Here is a 20307-nt window from a genome sequence, read left to right as displayed (position 1 = left end):
CTTCCTGACACCACTATAGACCCCTCTTCCTCAGTATAACCTCTCTACAGACTTGTAACCCACAAACTATAACAACAAAACCCCTCTGTACTTGTAGGCCTATATAGCCTCATCTGCAAACTAATCCCCCCAGAGACACATTCTTTTCCACATGCTCCTTCCTCACCTTTGTGGCAACTGACAGTTCTTGACCTTGCTTCATATGAAATTATTTCTTCCCTTAGCTCCTAACACAGCCTGTTCCGAAATAACCTCCACCTCCCTGGAGGCTCCTCCTGTCTCCATCACTGGTTCCTCTCCTCTGCCCTGGTCTCCAATGCTAGCTTCCCTAGGGGACTATTAGCATTCTTTGGGAGAGTCTCAACAATTGCAGGACATTTGGCATTCCTGCCCCCTGCTCATAGTGCCCATCGAGGACCCTATAATCTCAGCCACCACCACAGCTTCGGAAATCACCTTCTGACCAACGGCCTCCAACAATCACAATCTCTAGCCCCTATTCCCTTCCTGGTCTCAGGATCCAAATTTCCTGTCTTCTGGTCATTTCTTCCAGGATATCTGTACCACATCACAGCATGTCTCAGCCTGAACTCATCAGCTCCCACTAGGTCCCACTGATTCAACCTGGGTTCCTAAACCTATGGCACCCCTATGCACCCCTATGTATCCCAACACCCAGGCCACAAACCAGTCATGCAATTTTGACTCCTCCCTCTCTCCAACCCACTCATCCAATAAGCCACTTATCCTGGGGATTTCACCTCTTAATAATCTCTTTTTTTTTTTAGAAACAGAGTCTCACTTTATTGCCCTTGGTAGAGTGCTGTGACATCACAGCTCACAGCAACATCCAGCTCTTGAGCTTCGGTGATTCTCTTGCCTCAGCCTCCTGAGTAGCTGGGACTACAGGCGCCCGCCACGACGCCCAGCTATTTTTTGTTGCAGTTTGGCCAGGGCCGAGTTTGAACCCACCACCCTGGGTATATGGGGCTGGCGCCCTACTCACTGAGCCACAGACACCGCCCTCCTCTTAATAATCTCAACTTTACCTATTTTTCTCCATCTCTGTAGACACTGACCTAATTCAGGTTCTCTTTTTCTCTCACCCAAATTCCTGCAACAGCCTCCTACTGCCCCCTGCCTCTCTAGTGAGGTAGTGCATGGAGCCAGACTGCCTGGATTCAAATCCTGGCTCTGCCGCTTAGTAGCTGTGCAATGTTGGCTGGGCAAGTTAACCTCTCTGGCCCTACATTTTCTGTAAAACACTCATAATATTAGTGTCTTCCTCAGTAATGACTGAGAGTATTTTATGAGTGAACACACACAAAGCACCCAGCCCAAGGCCTGGCACACAGTAAATCTTGGCTATGATTATCATTCTCATTCTTTCCAATCCATCTTTCACTCAGCAGCCAGAGGTAATCTGACCAGGTCATGCCTGCTTAATCCTCCTCAAGGGCTCCCCCACTTTTCTCAAAGAAGCCCCAGCTCCTGAGGCTCTGCCAATCTATCTTCCTTTCACATCATAAATATTCACCCTTGAACACACCTGATAAATCTTTCCTCTAAGCTTTTTATTTTTCTTTGAGACAGAGTCTTATTATGTCACCCTTGGTAGAATGCCATGGTGTCACAGCTTACAGCAACCTCAAACTTCGGCTTAAGTGATTCTCTTTTTTTTTTTTTCAGGTTTTTTTTTGGCTGGGGCCAGGTTTGAACCCACCACCTCTGGTATTTGGGGCTGGCGACCTACTCCTTGAGCCATAGGCACCACCCCTTAAGCGATTCTCTTGCCTCAGCCTCCTGAGTAGCTGGGACTACAGACACCTGCCACAATGCCCGGCTATTTTTTGGTTGAGGTTATCATTGTTGTTTAGCAGGCCTGGGCTGAGTTCGAACCCACCAGCCTCGGTGTATGTGGCTGGTGCCCTACTCACTAAGCTACAGGCACCGAGCCGCCTCTAAGCTTTTGCTTATGCTGTTCCCTGTGCCCACCCACTCTCCCACATCTCTTCTGGTCACAGCACTTGTTCCAATGCTGCCTCTTCTGAAAACAGTCTGATTCTTGCTCCCTATAGGTGCTGCCCCTTTTGTTCTAGGGACAAATATTTGTTCCCTGTGTCTCACTCATTTTAGAATTCCCAGGTTCAGTGCAAATCCTAGCTCCCAGCAAAGGCTCCAGTGAGCCAAGCTGAATGCCAGCACTTTTGGGCCTCCTGGGGCCAGAGCTCCTCAGCTCAGAGGGCAAGTGGGCACCAGGCAAGTCTGAAGGAGGGCCTGGAACAGTAGGGTATGCACCCTGAAGTGAGCTCTCTGCCTCAGTTCCAGAATTTCCTCTATTAAACGGCCCCCTCTTCTGGATCTGGGGTTTGGGGTAGAGGCAGAAGGCAGTGTTATGTGCAGGACTGGCCAGACAAAGGGGGCCCCAGGCAGCTGAAGGCAAGGAGGTGGCTCCAGGCCTTTCTAAATCTCTCTCACCTTCTCTGCTGAAGGCTAAAAGCACACCTAGTGGTCCTAGTGGCCTTTGGGGATCAAGGAAGGTAGGGTAAAGCATGGCTACCTTCCCTTCACCCTAGCATTGAGGGGCTGTTTCAGCTTCTGCTCTGCTAGGATTGGCTATGACTTTGAGTCAAATCTTCCCCTCTCAGGGCCTGGGTCTCCTTCTTCATCACAGAAAAAAACCCTTTCCAGCTCCATCATGTCCTAAATGCTAACTAGACAGTGAGCATGCTATCAGAGTACAGAGAAGCAGGGGAGAGGAGATGTCAGGGGTCAGAGGGCACCGGGAAGTGGGGAAGATTTTTAGTAAAAAATCTTCCTTGAGCACAATACTGCCTATATGCCCCTGATGACCCCCCCCCCCCAACACATACAGGCCACCCACACCGGAGAACAGAAAAGGAGAAAGTTTATTGAAAACTATGTACAGTTGGTCCAGCTCCTACCACAGGCTGCAGTCAGGGCCAGTCCCTCCCTACCTCAGGCAGTGTCTTGGCCCTAAGGGAGGAGGCTGGGGCTGGGGCCAGGGCACCATGGATCTTTGTAAATTGACAACTCTAAGTGGCCTGAAGGTGGTGGGCAGAGGAAAGGGAGTGGATCCCTGCCCTGTCCTAGTCACAGCCTGGATAGGGGAACACTATTCTCAATCTGGGGCCCAAGAGAGCCCAGCTAAGCTGTCCAGATGACCTGGCTGCTCCTCTCACAGGCCTTCATGGACATGGAGGCAAACAGCCCCCCTACCACTCACCCTATATGCCAGGCCCCACGGGCTTCACGGGCTTGGACTAGGGACACCAGGCACCCTTCTTCCCAACATTGACTTTGGGTCCAAGGTACCAGGAGCACTCCCCAAGCAGAAGACTTGGGGCTCAGAGGTGAGTGTTGGGGAGGTCATAGCTCAGGGCCCAGGACTAGAGCCTCCTGGGGTAGGAGATGGTTTGAGGGGGTCAGGGTGTCCCACTGTAGGAATAGTCTGCTTTATTGTGCATCACCAGCTGATCATCCACGAAGTAGAAGCTGTCAGACTGTGTTTCGTATGGGTGACGGATCATCTCGCTGACTGCAAGAGAAGCCCAGCCAGGCCAGGCAAAGGTCAGGAGTCTGAGCCAGGCCACAGCAGAGGCTTTAGGATTGGGGACGGGGACAGCTGAACCACTTCTGAGAGTTCCCCTATACATGACATGGGAATGGTGTCAGACGCAAAAGAGACCCAGAATGGTAGGAAAGGGGGTCAGCCCCATAGGCACCCCTCCCTCCCACAGCCGAGTCTCCACAGGGTCCCCCTTCCCCCAGCCCCCTACACCCTGCCCACGCACTCAGCTCCTCAGAGAGAGGGGGGAAGTCGTAGATGTGCTCGCAGGTGTTCTTGCTGCTGGGGATGCAGAAGCCGAAATGGAAGTCAAAGCTTTTGAGCAGCTGGTTGCGGAAATAGTGCCTCTCGATCATACGGAAGTTGTTGACAGGCTTGTCTCCCACCGTGAACTCCACCCTAAGCAAGGGGGAGAGGGCAGCATGAGTCTGGCCTTGAAGTAAGCAGGTCAGCGAAGCTCAGGATGGACCACCCTTAGGAGAAGCCCAGGAGGATCTCGGGAAGGGCTCACTCCCTCCCTCTCCTCACCCTCAGCCCTCACCCCAGTCCTGTGACTCACGTGGCTCCCACCTGCCTCAGGCGGAGGAAGGCAGGTGTGAACTGGTAGCGGACAAAGCGCCCAGCATTGGGGTCCAGGTCCCGCCGGTTGATGGGCAACCGCTCTGCAATGTACCCCAGCTGGGGCTCAGTGGGCTTCAGGCAGAGGCCCTTGCCCACCCAGGGTTCCACTCCAGGACCCCCATCTGTCTGAATTTTTAGAACTCCCCAGGAGATTCTAGTGCATATTGAGGGTTCAGACCATTGGCCAACTGGTGACACCTGGGGGTTCTGGATCAGCAAGTCACTGAGGTTCCCAGGGCCACAGAATGCACAGAAGCTTAGGGCCTGGGGGACTGAAGTTCCCAGGGCGGCCTGCAGAGGGCAAAGTAGCAGAGACCAAAGAGGCAGGATAGCCCTCCCAACATGTCTAACCCCAGAACAGATGGGAAGGAATAGCAGACCTTGCCTGCGGACTGAGGAAGCTCAGGGCCAAGCCCCAGCTCTGCTTGACTCCTCTGTGGCCCAGGGAGTCCCTGGGCAGCCCACTCCATAGTTCCTGCCAATCTCCCCTTGTCAATGGCCCACTCAGCCCACTCACCTGAGGCTGGGGGTTTCTTGATTTCAAAGAGGACAGTGCCTGAGTCCATGTCCCGAATCTTAAACCTGACGAAGTCAATCTTGTAGATATTCTCCTCAGGGGAGCAGAGGTAGTCTAGGGGAGACAGGCAGCTGAGCAAGGAAGAGACCCAAAGCCCCTGCTGCTTGCTTAGCTTTTGTGTGACCCCAGACTAGCTTCCACTTTCTCTGATCCCTCCAGAAAGGGAGAACCCAGTCCTGCCCTGGGGGAGCCTTTACAGTGTGAAAGAGATGTATGGTGATCTAATGGGGGATGAACAGTCCCATTCCAGGGATCTCTGGGGGTAAAAGAAGGACAGGCAGAGAAGGGTAGAGGACAGCCATCTCCCCCAACTTTCCCTCCCACCTTGGATTTGAGGGTACTTGTCCCAGCCTGTGCTCTGCCAAAGCTGGCTGGTTGCCTTTGGGCCAAATGGGTCTCCAGTCTGGTGGGAGCCCCCACCATGAGATGGAAGATAAAGCCCTGCCAAAGGTAAGGAACTTCACTCTTAAGGGGGAGACACAGCTCTCCTTGGGAGAAACACAATCCTTCTCAGGAGAATATCCCCGACCCCCACCCAAGGCTGTTTGTGGCACTATGTCCAGATGTATCAGGCAAAGCTGATGTGGAAGGAACTTTCCCTGACTTGTGCAGTGCTAGGGCAGGTGAACAACCTTTTCTATGTCCCTCCTCACCCACCAAGCCCCCTCCTCTCTCTGTACGCGGCTTATGCGAGCCCAGCTCCCTTAAGCAGCTTAGCCAGAGCTCTGCTGACTCAAGCCCAGAGCCTGGGATATGGGAGTGGGTGGGGGCAGCCAACTTTGCTCCTATCTTTTGTTGGTCTCCAAAAGGAAAGAAGTCCTAGCAAATAGAGGGAACCCCCTCAGAGGTCATGTATCCAGCCCCAGCTCTGAGCCACCATTGGCATTGAAATCACCCCTGACCCCCACAGAGAAGAGCACAGGCTAGGCCAGGAAGAGGGTGTGGCAAGTGCAGCAGAGGGTGTGGATGCAGGAAAGGGGAGTTTCAGGCCCAGAAGGGGAACCAAGAACTGTGGACCTGCTCTAACCCTCAATGCTCTTGCAGTAGTAACTGCAAGTGCTCAGGGAAGCCCTAGCAACAAATAGGAAGGAGCATATAGTGTCAGCCAGTACGGAATCACATCCTCCCCTGGTCCCCCACAGAGGCCTGGACATTACCTGCCAGGTCCTTCAGTCACCTCCTATTCCTCTAGGGCAGGAACAGGAAGTGAATATAAAGTCATTCTCTCTTCCCCAGCCTATGGCAGCCCCCTCCAGGAAGCCCTCCTGGCAGCCAACTGGCACCCTGGGGCCCAGCAGGGCCTATATAAGGCTTGGGGAAGGGGAAGGGACCTGAGTCTTGATCTATCTACCATAGCACACAGGGGAAAAGGAATGGGATCAGAAGTGGGCAGCCCCTACCTTGACCTGTATACCTGTATTTTCACAGAAAATAAGCACTTGCACAAAGATATAGAAAGAAGGTTCAGAGGATAGGGAGAGAAAATGGCAGAGTTGGAAGCAGGATCCTAGTTGCAAAACTCCCCGCACCCTCAAAGGCCCTCTCTTCTTTCCCCATTCTCCAACTTTTGGAGCCTCTCCCCTCATTTGGGAACAACTTCCTGCAGTCTGACCTCAGTCTCTTCTACTGCAAACTCTATCAATCCCTCTGTCCCTAGAGGTGAGGAACAGGGGATGCCTGTGGCTCAGAGTACCACGATCACGCTCTCTTTTCTGCAAAGGGTGAGGCCCTGGATCCAGGGTCAGGCCAGAATACGGGGCAGAGTGGCCAAGGGCTCAGTACACAACCACTCTATTCCTCCCAGCCACAAATAGCTTTCTAAGCTGGATTCAGGGCCTGGTAATCCTGGGACAGCAAACCTCAGACTTGTGTGATTAGGGTCAGAAGAGACTAGGCAAGGGATCCCAAAGCAGAATGTCCTATTCTCAGCTCCTGCATAGAAAGGGGCTCCTATGAGGCCCCTTCCCCTAGTCATCCCCCACAGATGCTCCCTGTCTAAGGGCTGTGAATTTCCTCCAAATTGTCACAAGGTGGTACATGGGCTGGAAGCTCCCTCTAGGTACAAAATAAACCCCAAAGTTACCAGGACCCACTCAGTCTGACCTCTGGACTTCCTCTGAGGAAGTTCTGCCCTAGAGAAAAACTTTTGCTATTACAAAATTGCAGCCCAGCTGGCCCCAACATCAGCCTGGTCAGGCCTCCTTCTTCTACCAATGCCTGCGTGGGCAAAAGAGTTCAGTGCTCTGGGGGCCCAGATAAGAATGGCTGTCGCTTAGCTCAGAGAGGAGGGAGGAGCTGGGCCCCCAGGGACCCAAGTGCACAGGTTCAGGCCTGCCATCATGGTTCTCACCATAGCTCTGTTTGGCAGCCCTGGACTCTGATGCTTCTGTAGCACCAGAGCTCAGGTCTACTCCAAAGCCTGTCCTCCAACCCCACAGAGAAGGCTCCCAAGCGTTGCTCTCTCAAAAGGACCCAGGGCAGGCTGCTGATGACTGAGTCCAAGGTGGAGGGCCACTATCTCTCCAGATACTTCCTGTTGGAAGCTCAGACACAGCCTCTGCTGTGAAGCCTCCTGGCCCTTTCCCTGCTCATGATGACCTCCTCCCCTGCTCAGAATGCCCAGGCAGCAGCCATGAGGAGCCCTGTGGAGTCTGAAATGGCCACTAATAAAAGAGATCTATATACAGAGCTCGCCAGGCACTATACAAAATCGGAAGACTTATTTTCACAATAACCTTATGAAATAGGTGTCATTATTCCCATTTTACAAATGAAACATGCTCAGAGAGTTGAGGTTACTTGCCCAAGGTCACACAGCCAGTTGTATGGCAAAGCTATGACTCCAACTCAGTCAATCCAGCTCAGAAACTTAATCACAGTGGAGACCAGGTCTCCCTTGATAAGAGAGCCCCCAGAAGAGGACAAGCCCTGGCCCAGGTTTAGAGGGCTATTCAACCACTCCCACCACAGGACCACAGCCAGCACAGTGAAGCTGTTCATTTCTTGAGGAGAAAAATGGCCCCAAGTCCTCCTGCGGGATCAGGATGAGGGTTTTAATGGTTAGAGAGACTTGAAGACCCTTAATGCCTCCTAAGTAACTCAGCCTCCACTTAGCCGCCAGCGTCTGGGGTGAGGACAGCCTGCCCCCAGCTCCTTCTTCATCAGCGCCCGGACTGCCTTGGAGGGCTCTGAAGACTCCGGGGGAAAACGGTTACAGTTGCAGCAGCGGCCCCACCTCCACTATGGGAAAAGGGGATGGGCCCCTCAAAAAGGAGTGGGGTGGAAATAAATCTCTAAAAGGAGGGAAGAGGTGCACAGGAGGATCAGGGGAGGAGGACATACGATCTCAGGCTTGGAGGCAGAGGGGCGAGTAGGGGACTCAGGCGAGGGGGAGCCGGGTGGGGGAGGGGAGGCGGGAAAGGGGGCGGGGGCCCGGACTCGGCGCGCGGTGAGGGCCCCCTCGAGGCTTCTCTCTCCAGCCCGCGGGCGGCGCTCCCTCGCCGGTGCTCACCACCCGTGATCCGCTGCAGCCCCAGCACGTCCTCCGGCCCGATCGGCTGCTTCCTCTGCAGCGGCCCCGACCTGGGCCCCGGGCCTGCCTCAGACTCCGACTCGGACCCCGATTCGGATTCTGCCTGCGGCTCCGGCGTGGGATCCACATTCGGGCCCGAGGGCCCAGGAGCGGGCTCCGCCCCCGTCCCGGCCCCGCCGCCGCCGCCCTTCTTCACCTTCATGGCCTCGCGGGGCCGCGGCGCTTCTGCTGCCGCCGCGGATGCCTGAGCCGGCTGCAGCCGGGGGAAGGGGGAGCGTCCTCAGCCCCGCCTCCCTCCAGGGCGCCAGGTACCGCCCCGGTCCGGCCCCGCCCCCGGGGAGGGCCCGGCGCCGGCCGCGCCCACCACCCGGCCCACCCCGGCCAAAAGGCCGCGGGCGCAGCGCGCGGCAGGCGGATGCCAGAGCTATCCCTGGGCTCCATTCATCTTTTCTGGATACTTTTCAGTACTATAGGGGATCCTGAGGTAGTGTTCCAACATTCCTCTCTGCCTCCCTCAAGCGAGTTCCAGCCTCAAGGGCTTTCCCAGATGGTCTCTTCTCTCTTAGTTTCAGTTCAAATGTAGTCTGCTCAAAAGCCCTCCCTCACACTTGCCTAAAGTACTTATCTCTGGTCACTAACTGGGTGGCCTGGTTTTTCTTTATAATACATTAGGTGAAATTATTTCTATTTGTTCACTGACTCTTCCCCCTGAAAGATCAGCTAGTTGAGGGCAGAGATCTTGTCTATTTTGTTCTTGATAGTACCCCAGCACCTAGGGCTTAGGACACATTCTTTCTTTGATCTGATGAATAAGTTAGTATCTCAGAGCTTTCACTAGTACAAGCTATTCTCTCACAGAACCCCGGCTAAAAGGACAGAAGCAGATGCTAACAGCCTTAGGCAACCCAGGACATTCCCACGGACAAAAGCCCAGGTGTCTAGTTATTTCAGGGCCCTAGAGGTTAAAGATGTAGGAAGGACACATGGCCACCTGGAAGCAAGGTGGACCTGTGAGCATAGGACAGATACCAGGAAACTATTACTTGCAAATGAATGAAGAAAGAATGAGTTATGCTCACACTTCATATTCATCTAATGTTTATTAACAGTCTAATACACATCAGACACTTTCATACGTTTATTACATTTAATCTTCACAACCACCCTTATGTAAAGGAGTGTATCATCAGTGCCATTCGAACAAATGAAAAACTGAGGCTCAGAGATTAAGCAGTTTATCCAAAGCTCCCCAAACAATTGCACAAAAGCAAGGATTTGAATTCAGGACTGCTTGATTCCAAGTATGGAGCTTTCCAGAAACTCTGCCACACATACAAACACCAGGTTTTAAGCTGCTGCCTCCTGGACTCCATCCAGGCAGGCTGTACCCCAAAGGCAAAAGCCTAGAGAGAGGGAAGTAAGGTAGAAGGTCCCAGTGGTGACCTATGCCTAGCCCCTTAGCAGTGCTAGGGCTCTTACCCCAGGGGTTAAAAGAGAAGCCTGGGCCAACCACAGGGCTCACTCCTATAACCCCAGCACTTTGGGAGGCCAAGGCAGGAGGATTGCTTGAGGCCAGGAGTTCAAGACTAGCCTGGGCAACACAGTGAGATCTAATCGCTACAAAATAAAAATTTTTTTTTCTTCAGTTTTTTGCCGGGTCTGGGTTTGAACCCTCCACCTCTGGCATATGGGGCTGGCGCCCTACTCCTTTGAGCCACAGGCGCCACCCTACAAAAAAAATTTTTTTTAAGTTAGCTCGGTGTGGTGGTGCACCCCTGTTGTCCCCACTATGCAGCAGCCTAAGGCTGGAGGATTAGTGAACCAGGAGTTCAAGCTGCAGTGAGCTATGATCATGCCACTACACTCTAGCCTGGGCAACAGAGTAAGATCATGTCTCTTAACATTAAAAAAAAGAGAGAAGAGTAGAGGGAGGAGGCTAGAATCCAACCCAAGGCTTTCCCCTAATGTTCCCTCTCAGTGCAGGAGTGTGCTATATTGAGAAATAGGCAAAAGCACAAGCTGCCCCTGCCCCAAAGGTAGATGTGCAGGGGCTTTCAAGTTCAAGCCTGATATGGAGACCCAGATGATATGCTTTTTTAGGCTCCTGGGGGTCAGGGTCTGGACTTGAACCAGGAGAATGGGAAGTAAAGGAAGGGTGAACCCATCTTGGAGTATTGTACTTTGGCTGCTGAAAAGCCAACAGAGGAGACTGGAGATAAGTCAGTCATTCCTGGCAGGCCCCAAGGATGTGCCTCTCAATCTAACACTTCCCACCTTGACCAGAAAGGAACGCTTCCTGCTGACATGCTCTCCTGCTCAGTCTATCTTCTCAGGCTTTTTCCAGGACTTTCGGGTCTCCAGGAAGATCTTGATCAGGGAGAGAAGGATGGGCACAGCCATAGGCAGGAAGAGAGGGATGTAGATGGCAAACTTCTGGTCATCAGGGAAATAGAGGAGGTGGAGGAGCGAGGGGTCAAAAAAAGCACGCTCAGAGGATGTCACAGCTTCCTGGCTGGCAACAAAAGCAGATGCAAGGTGCCCAGAGGCCAATTCCTCTGCTGCCTTCTGGATTGCAGCTACAGCCCCATACACCTAGGAAAGGGAAAGGATAGGGGTTACAAATAAGTCCGAGGCATTGGTGGGAAGGATGCTGAGCACCTACTATACTTCACCCAGGATATTTGGAGGTCAATCTAAAAGGATTATGAAACTCTCATTTGGACTTCTGCTGGAAAGCTAGCACTGCTGTTTAGAAGCAGCTTGGGGCACTTAAGGAGGTGCCTTAAGGCACTCTGGACCTCACCTGGCTCTCTGGTTTCATCACAGCCTGGCAACTCTAATCCCAGGCTGCAGAATCCACCCCCTACTCAACTTACCTCAGATGCCACATCATCCTTGATGACAATGTTGCTGATCTTGCCCAGAAGCTGGGCCAGGGAAGTGAGGGTGGTGGTGGCTGTGGCCAAGTTCTCCACTGACCGAGCCCAGAGCAGCCGGTCTAGCTCCCAGGTCATTAGCCCTTCACTCTTAGGCCCTGAAAGCAAGCATTTCGGAGGCACATGGGGCTGAGCAATCCCAAAGAGTAACCTGTAGGGACAGTGAAGTTAAGATCAAGGTGGCTGAACCAGAAGGTGGGATACGATGGCTAAGATTCCTAGAATGTTTGTTGTAAGCCAGTGATTTTCAATCTCCCCTAGAACCATAGGGGTGGCGAGGAAGTCCCTCAGGGTCTTAGGTGGTGAATGATAATACTAAACAATCCAAAGCCCCAAACCCTGCTTCAACCAGAACGTTTCTGTTTTCACCTATTTTTATATTAGACTTCCAAGATCTTGTTGGAAAAAGGCTTCCATGGCTAAAACATTTCTGGTAAAACCAATTTTGTTTAATCCTTACCTCTCTACCCTCTCTAGGCACTTCTCATCATACCCCATGGACCTAACATTCATGGACCTATTTTTCTCAAAACAAGTAGTCAGCTACTAGTCCTTCTTAGGAGAAGGATGATGGGATCCTTACAAAGCTGTCTTGTTTTCCCTGGGGCTCTTGGCACAGCCAAAGTGTCCCAACCAGGAGAGATTTCATTCTGCTCAGCAACCTCCCTCTATTAACCAATGGACACTATGGCCAGATTCTCGGCAGCCATGCCCCCAAGTGGATCCTCCAGGACCTTACCGCAGCTGAGCGAGGAACACCTCCATCACTCGTACCATGTTCACCTCGACTCTCACTGGCAGCTCTGAGCCATTATAGACTTTGGAGTCAACATTATATACCTAAAAGGAGGAATGAAGTTGCCATAGCATCATAACAGGACTGTGCAGAGCTCTGCCTTAGGTACATGGAGGCCACAAGAGAAAAAGAAGCCATTGACATATTCTCTGCTCTTTAGAAACTGTGAACCCAGTGGTAAAGCTAATATTTTTCTGAGTACCTACTAGGAAGAGATTTAAATAAATTATCCCAATTACTCCATCAAAAGTCCTTTAAATCAGACTTTTTAAAAAAAAAAAATCCCACTGTAGCTGGGCACGGTGGCTCACGCCTATAATCCTAGCACTTTGGCAGGTAGAGACAAGAGAATTGCTTGAGCCCAAGAGTATGAGGTTTCTATGAACTACAACGCCACGGCACTCTACCAAGGGTGATAAAGTGAGACTCTGTCTCAAAAAAAAAATTCCATTGTAAAGTTCCTCCCATAAAAAAAATACCAGTCTAACAGGGGAGATAAGGTTCCTGACCTTGCAGCACTCCCACAAATAAGGATAAGATCTAAGATGGACACAAAACAGTAATTTTTTTTCTCTGTCTGTAAGACAGAGTCTCACTGTTACCCTGAATAGAGTGTTGTGGCATCATCATAGCTTGCAGCAACCTCAAACTCTTGGGCTCAAGTGATCCTCCTGCCTCAGCCTCCCAAGTAGTTAGGACTACTAGCCCATAACACTGGGCTACTTTCTCTATTTTAGAAGAGATGGGGTCTTCTCTTTTTTCAGGTTCATCTCAAACTCCTGAGATCAAGCAATTCACCCATCCCAGCATCCTAGAGTGCTAGGCATAAGCCACCGTGCTCAACTCCCACAGAATCGTCTTAAGTGCATTGGTTAAGTACAAAAGGGTCAAAGCATAGAAAACATTCACAGAAATAAAAAAGAGTGGGACTAGCAGAAGAGGGGTCTGTGTGTTCACCTCCCCTCACCTCCCTGGTGCCTGCCCCTCCCACAGGCTGGGCCATGGAGGACTCCATAAGAAAAATAGATGCAACAGTTTCAAGGAACATGTGTCTGTCCCAGAAACTGGGCTCTGGGGTCTGCATAGAGTGACTATTACCATAATGCCACCCCAGCGGGGACTGTGGAAAGCGTTGGTAGCCACTGGAGCCCCATCCTTGTCTTGAATGTACAGGGGGGAGTGGGCAAGCTCAGGCACGTAGAGTAGAAAGTTGAGCACAGGGTACAGAGAGGCAGCACTGGATCCTGTGGCATAAAGACAATGGAAGGCAGAACATGTTGGACATAGACCTTAATTCCAGGTCGGCCTCTAACTTGCTGGTCACTCACTCTGGGCCTCAAGTTCCCCAGCTGAGATTCACTGGGATACAATCCAGTCCTGGGTTTCTGAGTGTTCTCCAGAGATGTGCAATGCAGACAGAATATAGTCTTTAGCCCCCAAAAGCCCCTGAACTCTCCCCCTATCTAAAAAGATCCCCCTTGACTATCAAAGATAATTCTCTTTGTCACTGCCACAGTACACCCATCTTACTATAGACAATTTTATGCACAAGTATAAATCTGACCTCCTATTAATTCCCTGCTTACTATCTGTCAATGGCCATTCTTAGCAGGCTAAAAGTCGAACTCCTTAACGCAGTCCTTTATGATCTGACACCTGCCTCCCTTGACAGACTCATCTTTGGTCACTCATTCACATTTCAGTCATACTAAACCCTAACCTACTCTGAGCTTCCTGAGTGTCTATATTCTCTTACCCTTCTACATCTAAGCTCATAGTTCTCTTTGCCTAAACTGCCCTTCTATCCCTATACTCAGCACTGCCCCAAGGCAGTCCCTCAGCCAATGAATGAATGAACAGAAGAGGAATTTGCCAAGGCCTCACATGTTACCCCTCTCATAACCCTTGGTACCCACTGGCCTTCCTCTGGTGTCTGAAATTCCACAGTTCATGGTATACTCACTCTGGCTTGCCTGTTTTATAGTTCTTGGTCACACCTACTCTTCCTACATTCTATACCCAAAACGAAAATCTATAATCCTGGTTTTAAAGTTCTTCAACCTCAATCAGCAGAACCATCAATTCAAAGTCTGCCTTCATGTACTTTTGCTGTTGTTTTTCCTATGTGTGTGGTCATATCTTTCCTGGATGGCTTTCAAGGAGAGACCCAGCCTAGTCATCTGTTTGTAAAAAGTGCGGGGAATCATGTTTAATAAATGCTTGTGGATACAATGGGTGTGAAGATGGAGTCAATAGAGTATCAAGAAAAAGGAGCCTAAATCTCCAACCCAGCCTGGGAACCATCATTATATACAACCTGCCTCCAACCCTAGACTGAGCCTTCAGGGACCCTACCTGGCCTGGCAGAAAGACCCCAGCCTCAGGAACTCACCTAGTCGGGACTCCACAGGGTTGATGACATGAGGGAGGCTGTGCATGTCCAAGTAGTAGCTTGAGGAAGCTGGGTCAAAGCGGGGGTTTACCCCCAACATTGCATAGTAAAGGATCTGCAAAGAGAGAGGAGGTTATTTTGAGGTGCCTTATGAAGGGACAATCAGGGCTAAGAGAAAATACTTGTAGGAGAAAAAAAAAGCAGTGAAGCCAAAAGTAAAGTTAATATACTAAATACATGCTTAGAAAACCACTGCTAGGTTTCCTAAGAGTCTAATCAAAGAGGGAAACAAGGAACAGTTTGATACAGTGTCTGCAAGAGCAAATGGACAGTTATTCAGAGGCAATTACTCCCACTACCTCATAAAAATTTCTCCCACAAGTTTTCCCTCCAAGGACACAGCATGATACAGAAAGCTACATTCTTCACATCTTTGTTGCTACTGTATGTAATATCTCAGGAAGTTTTTTCTTTTCTTTTCTCCTTTTTTTTTTCGAAACAGAGCCTCAAGTTGTCACCCTGGGTAGAGTGCCATGGCATCATGGCTCATAGCAACCTCCAACTCCTGTTGTTTGGGGGGCCCAGGCTGGATTCGAACCCACTAGCTCAGGTGTATGTGACTGGCGCCTTAGCCACTTAAGCCACAGGCGCCGAGCCATTTTCTTTTTCTTTCTTCCTTTTTTTTTTTTTTTTGGTAGAGACAGAGTCTCACTTTATTGTCCTCAGTAGAGTGCCGTGGCGTCACACAGCTTACGGCAATCGCCAACTCCTGGACTTACATGATTCTCTTTCCTCAGCCTCCCGAGTAGCTAGGACTATAGGCACCCACCACAATGCCTGGCTATTTTTGTTGTTGTTGCAGTTTGGCCAGGGGCCGGGTTCGAACCCGCCACCCTCAGTATATGGGGCCGGTGCCCTACTCACTGGCCCAGAGGCACCACCCCTATTTTCTTTTCTTTTCATTGTTTGTTGTTTTTTGGGGTTTTTTTTGGGGGGGAGGGGTATAGAGTCTCACTCTGTTACCCAGGCTAGAGTGCTGTGGCATCAGCCTACCTCACAGCAACCTCAAGCAATCCTCCTACTTCAGCCTCCTAAGTAGCTGGGACTCTAGGTATCCATCACAACACCCTGCTAATTTTTCTATTTATTTTTTGAGACAGAGTCTCACTTTGTCACCCTCGGTAAAGTGCTGTGGCCTCATAGCTCAAACCAACCTCAAACTCTTGGGCTCAAGTGATCCCCTTGCCTCAGCCTCCTCAGTAGCTGGGACTACAGGCACCCACCACAACACTGGGCTATTTTTAGCTCTGGCTCAGAGCTGGTCTCAAACTATGAGCTCAGACGATTGATCCACCTCAGCCTCCCAAAGTAGTGGGATTACATGTGTGAGCCACCTGTAATAAAATGCCAACTACAACCAAATAAAATAATTTTTTTATTGTTAGTAGAGATGGAGCCTCGCTCTTGCTTAGGTTGGTCTCCAACTCCTGAGTGCAAGCAATCATCCTGCCTCAACCTCCTAGAGTGCTAGGATTATAGGTGTGAGCCACCACAGCCAGACTAGGAAGCTTTTTTAAAAAAAAATAAGTTTGGCTCAGCACCTGTGCCTCAAGTGGCTAAGGTTCCAGCCACATACACCTAAGGTAGCGGGTTTGAATCCAGCCCGGGCCACCAAACAACAATCATGGCTGCAACCAAAAAATAGCCAGGCGTTGTGGCAGGTGCCTGTGGTCCCAGCTACTTGGGAGGTGGAGGCAGGAAACTCACTTGAACCCAGGAGTTGGAGGTTGCTGTGAGCTGTGATGCCACAGCACTCTACCTAGGGGACAGCTTGAGGCTCTGTCTCAAAAAATTAAAAAAAAAAGTTCCTGGCCAGGTGTGGTGACTCATGCCTATAATCCTAGCACTCTGGGAGGCTGAGGCATGTAGACTGCTTGAGCTCAGAAGTTGGAGACCAGCTCTGAGCAAGAGCAAGACCCCATCTCTACTAAAAATAGAAAAACTATCTGGGCATTGTGGCAGGCACCTGTAATCCCAGCTACTTGGGAGGCTGAGGCAGCACGATCACCTGAGCCCAAGAGTTTGAAATTGCTATGAGCTATGACACATGCCCTCTACCCAGGGTAGAGAGTGAGACTCTGCCTCAAAAAAAAAAAAAAAAAGTTTAAGTATGGTTGAAGGCATTAACATCTAGCCACAACCCGTGAGCACAGGTCTCAGAGGAAGCCACAAGGAAGTTGGTTTGCTTACAAATACTGCCACGACTCCCTCAGTTAGATGCTGAGGAGGAAAAAGAAAGACAACAGACCCTGCCCTCAATGGACACAGACACAGACACACACACACACACCGCAGCACCTGCTCTTACAACGTTCACATACATACATATACACAAGAAATTCCTAGCAAATCTGCAAGCTCTAAGGGGTGAAAGAACAGACCATACTTGTAAACACTACATACATGTGGTCTTTGAAAAGGACTCCTCAACTTGCTCCCAGTCTCACCTGAGAGTCCACAGAGAAGTTGCCAGCAACACTGAGGGCATTCAGGAAGGGCTGCACATAGCGCCGGACGGCCCCCTCAATGTCCCAGTGGATGTCATGGGATTTGGGGTCTGGGTTGAGTAAACTGAAGGTGATCTCATAGCCTATAGAAACAGTAGTCAGGAGAGTCAGCAGCCCCTGTGGATCAAGAAAGAGGGGCAGCCCATGCCCCTGGCTGAGCTAAACTTGTTTCTCCTCTGGAATGGGACTGGTTGCCACCATGGAACCAAAGGGAGAATAAAACTGGGATGGGGAACACTGAACACTTTAAGAAAAAGTTGAGACCAAAGAAAGGAGTAAGGATTCTGCCAGCAGATTCCCCTCCCGCCCCACATAACTCATTTCCTCTGTCTTCCTATGGCACATCCTGGCACCTACCCAAGCTGGACTTGAGAGGCCGCCTCTTGTCAGAGCTCCACTTGTCCTCTGGAAGGTGGTCAGCCAGAGCAGCAGCAAGCACATCTTCAGTCAAAGACATGGCCTGGGCTACCTGGATTATGCGGCGGCCAATGATGTTAAAGGCCTCCCGGTGCATCGTGCCCCGCACAACTGCTGTCCTCTTGGGCCCAATGTAGCTTATCATGTCCTGTGGAGGTGAGCAAGGGACAGAATACCAGGCTCAGTAAAGAAAGCCAAAAAGCACTCTGGCTCCTATCTTTGAGAATGTGGCCTTTGCCACTGACCAACAGGCTGGCAGCTCTCTTTAGATTTACAGTGAGCTATTAACTCAGTATTTCTGAGCTAGGAGTATATATAAAAGTCTGCATTCATTGTCATTTCCTTTTCTTTCCTAGACAGAGGTCCATGCAGCATCTAAATCTTCAGGGGCTGGTGAAATGGAAACTAAGAGATGGCACGCTGAACAAGAAAAGCAGATTAAACAAACTGGAAGTTTGACATAAGAAAATGACACACAGCAAAGAGGCAAGTACAAGAACGTTCCCAACAGCATTATTCCTAACAGTAGGAAACTGGAAATAATCCAAATGTCCACCAGCAACAGAATGGATCAATTATATGCATGTTTATACAATGAAACACAGATTCAATCAAACGTATTATCATGGACGATTCTCTCAAATGTAAATGTTGAACACAAGAAAAGTTGCAGAAGAACATGTACAGGATTATAACATTGATATAAATTCAAAAATATGTAAAATTAAATACATTGTTTACAGAGATATATGAGAGAACACTTTTAAAAAGCAAGAAACGATACATACAAAACATGGTCACTGTGGGCTAAAAGGGAGTATAACCGTGCAGATATACAGGAATTCCAACAATATATAAGCTGAGAGTGGATACATGGATGGTCATTAAAATTTCCTTTTAGGCTGTGCCTGTAGCTCAGTGGGTAGGGCGCTGACCACGGCCATACACACCCAGGCTGACAGGTTCGAACCCGGCCCGGGTCAGCTAAAACAACAATGACAACTGCAACAACAACAAAAATAGCCAGACATTGTGACAGGCATCTGTAGTCCCAGCTCCTTGGGAGGCTGAGGCAAGATAATCACTTAAGCCCAAGAGTTTGAGGTTACTGTGAGCTGTGACACCACAGCACTCTACCCAGGGAGACAGCTTGAGACTGTCTCAAAAAAAAAAAAAAAAAATTTCCTCTTAGAGGATGGGAAGGGTAGTGAGGGAGTAGTTAAGATGGGATGGTTAATGAGTACAATAATATAGTTAGACAGAATGAATATTTGACAGCACAAAAAAGGAACTAGAATCAACAATAAGTAAGGGTATACTTTAAAATAACTAAAAGAGTGGAATGAGAATGTTCCTAACATAAAGAAATAGTAAATACCTGAGATGACTGTGCACCAATTACCCTGACTTTATTAATACACATTGTATACCAGTTCCAAAACATCACCAGGTGAACAGGTGATGTATTCATCACGTTTACCCTATGAATACATATTAATACAGGTATTATATACCCATAATAATTAATACATTTTTTAAAATTTCCTTTTATCTTTTTATAAGACTTAAAGATATCATTGTAAGTTTTAAAAGAAAATAACATATGGCTCGGTGCCTGCGGCTCAAGCGGCTAAGGCATCAGCCACACACACCTGAGCTGGTGGGTTCAAATCCAGCCCGGGCCTGCCAAACAACCATGACGGCTGCAACCAAAAAATAGTCAGGCGTTGTGTTGGGCACCTGTAGTCCCAGCTATTTGGGAGGCGGAGGCAGGAGAATCACTTAAGCCCAGGAGTTGGAGGTTGCTGTGAGCTATGATGCCACAGCACTCTACTACCCAGCACTCTACTACCCAGAGCTTAAGGCTCTATCTCCCAAAATAAATAAATAAATAAAAAGAAAATGGCATATAGTATATCCCCCACCTAACCTTCTGCTCATAACAAGTTAATGTGTCACCTGTGACAGAACCAAAGGGAGAATAAAACTGGGATAAGGGACACTGAATGCTTTCAGAAAAAGTTGAGAAGAAAGGAGTAAGGAGGATTTACAAGATTTTACAACTCATTCAAACCAGCTTCTTTTTTATAATTCCACTACTTTTTTCCACTTTATTTTATTTTTTGAGACAGAGTCTCACTATGCCACCCTCAGTACAGTGCCATGGCATCACAGCTCACAGCAACCTCAAACTCTTGGGCTTAAGCGATTCTCTTGCCTCAGCCTCCCGAGTAGCTGGGACTACAGGCGCCCGCTACAACACCCAGCTATTTTTTTGGTTGTAGTTGGCATTGTTTGGCAGGCCTGAGCTGGGTTCGAACCCACCAGCTTAGGTGTATGTGGCTGGCATCCTAACCACTGAGCTATAGGCACCAAGTCTTTTCTTCCACTTTAAATGGTCATTGGCACTTTAACCATATCTAAGTCTTAGATTTAGAAAGATCCAAAGTCAATGAATAAATCTCCATTAGTATTTTTTTTTCTAAAGATTTGGAGAGTTTTCTGTAGTGAATGGAAGAAATAGGTAATATTATTGCAGGGAGATGACCCAGGAGAGGATATGCTGAAGGGATAAGATAAGGCCGCCGCTGCCTCTCTGCTAAACCTACCTGGGGAAGAAGTGAGGAGTGTTCAGAGATCACGTACACAGTCAGTGAGCCCTCCGCTTGTTCCTGGGCCTCAGGTAACATGGCTTCTGCCTCTGGGGACAAGAGCAAGTGGTAACACCAGGAGCAAATACACCATCTCCCCTTGGCCACCACTGAGTGCCTAAATCACCCCACCACTCACACTCAGCTGACCCTCTTTGGCCCTCAGTAGCCCAGGCTGAAATCCACAGTACCTCATTCCCAGGTTTTCCAGAGAGGGTTTTTTTTTTTT

General features: G+C 49.7%; 2 protein-coding genes across 2 annotated transcripts in view; both read right to left on the bottom strand.

Moving 5' to 3' along the window:
* Nucleotides 1-2890: 2890 nt before the first annotated feature.
* UNC119 (unc-119 lipid binding chaperone) lies at nt 2891-8634 on the bottom strand. The gene is made up of 5 exons (XM_003797155.3): nt 8299-8634; nt 4728-4841; nt 4149-4251; nt 3816-3988; nt 2891-3559 (listed from the first exon to the last, which is right to left on the bottom strand). The coding sequence occupies exons 1-5, from the start codon at nt 8519-8521 to the stop codon at nt 3447-3449; spliced, it is 726 nt and encodes a 241-aa protein (XP_003797203.1). The 5' UTR covers nt 8522-8634; the 3' UTR covers nt 2891-3446.
* A 1420-nt stretch (nt 8635-10054) lies between these two features.
* PIGS (phosphatidylinositol glycan anchor biosynthesis class S) overlaps nt 10055-20307 on the bottom strand; it is a 17738-nt gene continuing 7485 nt past the window's right edge. Inside the window, exons 5-12 of the mRNA XM_003797153.3 lie at nt 20037-20128; nt 17368-17575; nt 16951-17093; nt 14444-14558; nt 13150-13295; nt 11995-12095; nt 11196-11406; nt 10055-10911 (exon numbers count right to left, since the gene is read on the bottom strand). Of these exons, the coding sequence (XP_003797201.1) occupies nt 10636-10911; nt 11196-11406; nt 11995-12095; nt 13150-13295; nt 14444-14558; nt 16951-17093; nt 17368-17575; nt 20037-20128 (1292 nt within the window). The 3' untranslated portion in view covers nt 10055-10635. The remainder of the gene's footprint in view (nt 10912-11195; nt 11407-11994; nt 12096-13149; nt 13296-14443; nt 14559-16950; nt 17094-17367; nt 17576-20036; nt 20129-20307) is intronic.

This window comes from Otolemur garnettii, unplaced genomic scaffold (genome assembly GCF_000181295.1).
Source record: "Otolemur garnettii isolate 467f Iridium unplaced genomic scaffold, OtoGar3 scaffold00112, whole genome shotgun sequence".
NCBI classification, from domain to species: Eukaryota; Metazoa; Chordata; class Mammalia; order Primates; family Galagidae; genus Otolemur; species Otolemur garnettii.
The sequence above is the reverse complement of the archived record's forward strand: the minus strand, read 5'-3'. Positions and strand labels throughout refer to the sequence as shown.